General features: G+C 40.7%; 1 protein-coding gene across 2 annotated transcripts in view; it reads right to left on the bottom strand.

Moving 5' to 3' along the window:
* rnf43 (ring finger protein 43) overlaps window positions 1–7,757 on the bottom strand; it is a 123,956-nt gene that overhangs the window by 47,778 nt on the left and 68,421 nt on the right. For both annotated transcript variants that reach the window (XM_014023109.1, XM_014023110.1), the window contains exon 2: window positions 868–981. In XM_014023109.1, the coding sequence (XP_013878563.1) occupies window positions 868–981 (114 nt within the window). The remainder of the gene's footprint in view (window positions 1–867; window positions 982–7,757) is intronic.

The following is a 7,757-nucleotide window of genomic DNA, read 5'->3' as shown; positions in this document are numbered from 1 at the left end:
TGCCTGCCTCCCTTTGTACCAGGGTACGTTTGAGCGAGGGAGGGAGGCAGGTTTTGTTTATGGGACAACACAGAGTTGCCATCAAGGCTTTAATCAAGACTATTTCCTGGAGTCGGCCTTGAGTGACAGCACTCTTATCCAGCTTGGTTCCCTCTCCGAAGGAGCAACAGTGGGAGGGGAGAGAGGAGCGGGGAACTGTGGGAATGTCTCTACATCGTCGCCGCGGCGGGCAGCTCCTCCACATGGCTTCAAATTAGAGGAAAAGAAAACAYGGGCTAAAAAAGGGCTGCCGCCTGACTATATTCCTGCCTGCTAATTGGTTGCCACTTGAAAAACGAGGGGAAAATAGCAACAGTTTAAATCACGCTGCTTTAAAGTTAGGCGGATGCCAGCCAGCGTGCATGGCACATTACTTAAACCCGGGGGGAGATTTGGGTCAGCTCTGTCAAACTTACACATACATTTAAACCATTGTGGCTGGAATCTGTGGAGGTCTGGCTGCATTCTTATTAGAGGGAGGCAGAAACGGAGAACCCTGAGTGTCTGGCTTGCCCAGATCGGACCAGTGACAGCTGGGGCTTGAAAGCCTCACATCCAAAGCCAGGGCTCATAGCCACTTGCTACATAGTTACACTGAGCTATTCCCACCCCCTTCTTTCCAAGACCTCACCCTGAAAGATCCTGAACAAAACCTCAGCTTTGGCCASATAACTCCCCATCAAACCGCCTTTGCTTTAATCCAAAAGCAAAACAGGGAATAAGTTTTATCTGTTGACATATCCAAAAACAGAACCAAGTCACAGAGAGAAGACCGAGTCCACAAGGAGCTGTCTCAGTGTGTGACTGCGTGTGAGCGTGGAGGGGTACCTTTTCAGCCAGCGGGAGGCAGGGTGCCACCCTGTGCTCCAGTTTGACGATGGTGATGAAGGTGCTGTCCTGCCGCTCATCCTCGCTCGTGTTGCACAAAGACAGAGGGTGATACTGCAAAAACACAATAAAAGAAATAACAAATTAACAAAACCCTGTTTTAATCAATTATGACCACTACAATATCAAAAAATAGCCAGAATGTGGATAGTCTTTGAAGGGTCTTGGCCGGGTCTTCAGGTGGGTATTACCTCCAATTTACACTACATGTGGTCCGGCTCCGCTCTGGTCTGATTCTAATCAATAAGAGTATTTACACTGGCTCCACAGGGCAGCGGTGAGCGGACGGTGATCCGGCAAAATTAGATCCGATTCTATTTTTGCCAGAGCTGCGCCGGAGTCAATCTACAAAGATCATGTCGCACAAACAGGAAAAGGAACACGCACAACATATGTATTTTCAAAATAAGACACCGTAAGGCGGAATAATTTGTCAGAATAATGTCGAGATTCCAGCTATATTGTTATATATGGATATATTTCTACACAAATGCTGTCAGAATGTTTCGTTTTGTTTGGGAAGCAGATGGTAACATGTAGCATGAAGCATATGTGTACACAAATGATACACATGGATTTTATTTTGAAATTAGAAGTTTCAAAAAGATGACAGCRATACAGTTTCAACYATAAATATCAAAAGCTTTTATATTAATGTTTTCAGCTGTGTTTGGAGTTAATCTTTCACAGAACTCATTATTTTTTGCTCTGACTTCCACATTTATCACTGGATYTGTCGTGCGATCTCCTTCCTGCACACGCTCCCTTCTCTGTGTGTCRCAGYGCAGCGCAGCGGAGCAGAGCCGCATGTAGTGTAAATYCGGGGTGAGTAATTTATGAGATCCGAATTACACAAGATAGAGCATGATAAGTCGTGGAGATTTTTAGGAATGCACAAAACTTAATTAAACCATTAAAACTGAGCTAAGAAACTAAAAAGTGAACTCTTCTTTTCCCTTGGCAAACGGACAATACAACAGGCAACTTTAATGATTTTTAAAAATAAGAATACGGCACACTAATTAGAATTTATTATGAGTTTCTGTAATCCACACAGGGTCAGAAACTTGTCAAAAACAGAAAATCTTGTCTCAAATACACAGATTTACCTAAATATTTTTAATAAGTGGTTCTGAAGGTTGTGGGAGTTCTTTAACTTGTTTCATTAATGGTGCTATAACTGAATGAAGCTGGTAGTTTCTCTTTGCCTGCATAAAAAGGATTTGTTTGACCGAACTTATTGGACCGTTCTTTCCTCAGATCTCTGTGAAGATGTAAGTTTGGGAGGCAATTTGTTGGTTTGTTCAAGTCTCAATCCTGCTATGAACTGGAAACTGCTGGAACACCAGTGTCAGCGTTCACACTGATGTGAGTTTTACATCCCTGTGAGCCGAGGAGGTGCCAACCAGGAAGGAACACCACAAGAACAATGTACAAAGGTGGCAGCATCATGATACTGGTGCATTGCACAAAAAGGATGGTATAAATAAGGAGGATTCCAAATTATTCAATTTCACCTTAAATCATAGCTAAACAGTTAAAACTTAAGACAAAAACCAAACTAATATTTAGCTTTCCAAAGCCATGACCTCAACCCTGCTGAAAATTTGTGGACTGCGCTTAAAAGCCGAGTCCATGTGAAGAAACCAACCAGTTTAAATGTTTTCTACCAATTTTGCCATAAAACGTGGTCAAATATCCAGATAGATTATTTGCCTGACCTCATCTGTAGAGTTCATTATGATTATAAAGATAACAAAGATCTAGCCACAGACAAGAACCAGAAAATAAAAAGAGTTTTAAGACACGTTTTTATAAGACAGTCTAGACTGAACTGGAAACGCTGTTTTCACCCTATCAGAGAACAAAAGTCGGAGGCATTCATGTGTGAAACTAAGCCTCGTTCTTTCTGATTTCAAGAGGAACAACTCTGGTGACCTATGAAATCAATTACATGGAAGGTAATGTTCACTCCCACTCAAAGCCTTCAGGACTGAAAGAATGAGGGAGGAACATTTGATCCCCTCTGAAAGGGAGGACGCTCACAACTGCTGAAAGGCTGCATTTAACAGCTCAAAGGATCGCAGCGGTGTTTGCGAGTCGCAGACATGCTGTCACGARTACGAGGAGCTGCAGGGTGGGCATGGAGGTAAAATGCTCCTGAACCCCCTCATCACACAGCAGATCCAATCCAATACATGAATGCTTCACACAAAAAAGTGTCTTCTAATCAGTCTTAATTAGGGTTCAGACGTCACCCTGTGCTCCCCCACAGGGAGTGGTTCCACCCATTCTCCAATTGTCTTGTTATGGACCCTGGTCCAGGCCCTAGTTCTGCACCAAAAGTCCTCTTCATGTGGCTGTGGGCCTCCCCCTCAACTGGCCTAGCGGAAATCCCTAAATTAAAAAGACCCAAGGGTGACATCAACAGCTGGCATCCCTGGGCAGGAGAACTGACGTAATGCGCAGCAAAGGGCTGGTGGATGTCTGTCAGACGGAGCGAGGRAGAGGAGACCAGAAAGAAAGCAGACTTAGAGGAAAAAACAAGGCAGAGGATTGAAAAATAAAGAAAAATAACAGYAGCACCTGGCTGTAACTTACTAACATAACTGCAGTGACGCTGTGTAATATATCATCGTTTTYATTTGACAAAGCTGTTTTTCACGTTCTGCTATGTTTAATGATTGTTTTTGTTATTTTTGTGCACAAATAGCTTTAGAACACAAATTTTCATCAAGTGCAGTTTGTTGAAAACTTGTTAAACCAAAAGTTGAAAGTAAGAGACAGGTGACGTGCTGGTAAACACAAGTCACAGTTTCAAACGACGCGTGGTCAGATGTGGTCAAAAGGGTTTGGTACAAAATRAACATGTCCAAATTGTTAGTTTGTGTTTTTCTTACCAGCTTATTTTGTATGGACAAAACCTCTTTAAAAAGAAGAAACCAGCAGCCCCCAGGTCATCATAGGAAAATCATATTGTACCTCGTTCTATCCAGTCTGAACTGTTTCCTGTTTTCTTTAAATCTGTTTTTATTTTGAAAATAGTGCAAAATCAAGTATTTTATTTGGTTTATTTGGCCTAAATGTCATACCTAACTTCACAGCTACTTGCGTGCTAATAATAATAATAATAATAATAATAATAATAATAATAATAATAATAATACACGAGTGGTGAGCATCTGATAATGTATTCCCCAGTACTTGTGCCAACAAAGTGCCTGTGACATCAACTTTTTATAATAAATATGAATGTATTTTTGGAAAGATAACATTGTTAACATATTGTAAAAAAAAGATTTCATGCCGCTGAGATGAACAGTTCTTGAGATATTTGTATGTGAAGAAACAGGAAGTGAAGTCAAGGGGGAATGTCTGAATTTAAACTGAGAATCGCTAAAATGGCCAACAACACAAAATGTAGAGAAGAATCTGATGTTTCTTCAGAATATTTTAATCACTACCATAGAGAGATGAGAAAGAGTTATAGTTCAAATAATATTGTTGCAATTAAAAAAAACCAGAGTTTTCTTCCTTAAAGAGTTCCCCTTTGATGTCACTTCCTGTTTCACTATAACTGAGCAAAATGAAAAAGAAAATATGCCAATTATGTGACATAACGGGTCAAATCATGTGTATTATGCAAAGTTTCTTAAATATAAACATATTTTCTTTGACTTTCCGTATTTCATGGACATGCATGTCACAGACACTGTATTGTGTTTAAATTTGGACCCTTTTGGCCTTCCATACATCCACCACTTGTTCTTCACCGTTACCACAGATCACTGGGAATGAAAAGCTTTTCCACAACTGATTCCAAACAAACAGGTCGAGCTCCTGTGTTTCATTTCAAGGAGCTATTCTTGCTTTTCTTTGGTATGGAGTGCTTTAGACAAAATATTCACTTTCTCTGTTTCTGATGTGGAGGGTTGGAAAAGCAACCAAAAGCAAAACCAAGCACACACAGAAACACTCTTTTAGATKAGAATGACTGCACCGAACCTTGGCGTTTGTATCATGATAGTTTGGTATGAATATGTGTATCGTTACACTCCTTTAAATAAAGGTAAGATGAATGACTTTACTCCATGGGTTAAATAATTCTGTCTYGATGTAAGAGATATGATGAAAGATAAAATAATTGACATGAAACTACCTTGAATCGTGTATCTCAGACCTGTGCACAGAGCAGTAACTACACTGGAAGGAAGTGGAGCTAGAGAGCAGTTGGAACAACTGGCTTGTCCTGCATGCTGAGCTGCCAGCTGTCTCCACCAATCTGCATTTACTAGGCTCAAATTAGAGGCCTACAGCTGACTTTGGCGTATAAAAAAGAAGAATAAAAAAACAAATTTTAATGGTATTACTTTTGTGAAACCCCATTTTATGAGGCAGATTTGTGGGAAAATGAGCAACATTCAAGGTAACGGTCCAGAAAGGTTACTTTGAATCTTTCAGGCTGACTTGATCTTGTTTGGATATTGAACAAGCTGATGCATAGGGGCCACTGTGGAATCACACCAAAATAAAGGAGATAATAACCCCAAAGCTGAGCCAAGCAGGCTCAGAAGGAGTGCCTGTCGTTACTTTCTTCTGGCTTTCTGAGGCTCTGAGGCCAACCAACTATGTTTTGCATCAGCAACTAGACCAAGCATTATCTTCTATTTTGGATGTGCCCACACCACTTACAGTCTGAGGGCTGTGAACACTCCATGTGCCACCATTGGTGCCGTCTACCACTAAGAAGCACGCTGCTGCCGGACTATTAACAGCAACCGGGACCGTCTGAAACGTCTTCATATGGTTTTTGTGTGGCCCTGAGAAAAAAAAGGAGCCTGGGAAACCAAATCACTGTCTCCATTTCACAGGGAAGAAAACCACAGGCAACGCAAACCCGTTCCCCATAGACCGTTAACAATGCTAACTCCTCTGTTCCGCCTCTTCCTCCGCATCTGCCTAGATCTGTTGCAAAACTCACGGGGATGTTCCTTTGTAGCTTCGATTAAAGGCATTCCTATCAAGTTCAATCACAGACTCCTCCAAAAATATTGTCAGGCGAGAGACTAACAGAGTCTAAAACAAACACATGGACAGCAAAAGAGGGAAATAAATAGTAGCTGTGGTATGAAGTCAATAACATTTTTATTTTCTCTCTCACTTAGCCCTGCGGAGCTCCTTTTTTCGTCTGCCAGAAATCAGTAAGACAGCTTTCTAGTTCATCTGTTGCCAGCAGGGAACCAAGCCCAGGCAGTTATGTCAGTGAGTTGGAAAGAAGAGGGGCAAAAAAAAAGAGCACGCACCTCCCATCAGGCTCCACCAATTAATTACCAGCTGTTCAGGTCACAGAACTTCTGACGAAGTTCTGCCAAAATATTCGACAGAGAATCGTCAAAACAAAGCAGACTGCAGTTTCAGAAGGAACATGTATCGATTTGTGTTTCATTCACTTGATTTAAAACTGTAAACAAACTAATGTAAAATCCTTTTTAATGCAGTTCTACCTTGAGGCTTGGAAAACCTGCCAGGTTCCTGTCTATGAGCGTCAGTCAGCACGGCACAGGTAAAACCTGTGAACGCATTAAAACACGTCATCCTGAATTCTGACCCACCTCTGGAGCCACTCAACCTCACAAGTCAAATAAAACCTAAGACTCCTCCATTAAAGAAGAACCTCAACACACAGATTTCATGCAGTGAGTTTTAGATACGACGATGGTCCACACCTTTTATTAGCCACTGTTTACCCGGGTTACGGCTCATATGTTGTATTGATGTCAACCAAAGAGATGCTATTCAGGTCTGGATTTATTAAAACTGTGCAGTGTTTGTTCGTTGCGCCACTTTTTGCACATTATCTGCACCCACTATTTGCTCTGACACAGCGTATACRCACAAAGCAAACAGAGCCGACTGCATGCCGGCACAAACACGCCCATCAAGTTCAGCAGGTGCGAGAGTGGAGGAGGAGGGGGTGTAATTATCTTGCAAATTAAATTATATTTGTTTACTTATGGATGTGAAACATTGCCTGATGATTTGTTATATAAGTTATTTGTCTTCTGAATGTTAAACAGGAACAGCTGGATTGGATGCTTCTATGGTTTTCTAAACTTTACACAAATGCATGTTCCTTACAAATTTGGCACCATTTAAAATCATTATTAAAAAGCTTTACAACGATATAAGATATATTTCCAAGAAGCTTTGTTACGACAAAGAAATAATCTACCAATCACAAATTTCTTTACTTTTTGTGCTAAGTTTAGGAATAGGTTATGAATTGTAACTTTCCTGGCATTCCTGCCCTTTTTTGGAAAAGCATCATTGCAGCAGGTTGCTTTTCTCCATTTCGTGTTTGTCGTGAGGTGAAAGTACCGCTAGTTTTCAGGAAGGAGTGAATATTTGACTCAAACTGAGGGCTGCCAACATTGAGAATCAGGCGCTTTTAGATCTAACAATTGTTTACATTATTATGTTTTAAGCAAATGCATATTTATTACCTCGTTTAAACATGGGCAAACTCCACCAGCACAGAAAGTTGCTGTTTGTTTGGCAGCACAGTTTGTAGCGCACATATCCCTTTGTGTCTTTCTGAATAAAACACATGTGCAAAATTCTAATTTGTGTCTTCAAAAGACGTACAACCCCTTCATTATTTTTGGCCTTAATTTTAAACACACAAAAGCCTTGATCCAGTTTAAGTTCTTCCTCCAGGGACCAAAACATTCTTACAATACTTTAACGTGATCTGAAGCAATAAGGTCTCCATGCTTTCTGAAGTTTTTTTAAAGATATTTTTAAACCTATGCATATATATACATATATAT

Source organism: Austrofundulus limnaeus, unplaced genomic scaffold, assembly GCF_001266775.1.
Source record: "Austrofundulus limnaeus strain Quisiro unplaced genomic scaffold, Austrofundulus_limnaeus-1.0 Scaffold357, whole genome shotgun sequence".
In the NCBI taxonomy this organism is placed as follows: domain Eukaryota; kingdom Metazoa; phylum Chordata; class Actinopteri; order Cyprinodontiformes; family Rivulidae; genus Austrofundulus; species Austrofundulus limnaeus.
This window is presented reverse-complemented; position numbering and strand designations above follow the sequence as displayed.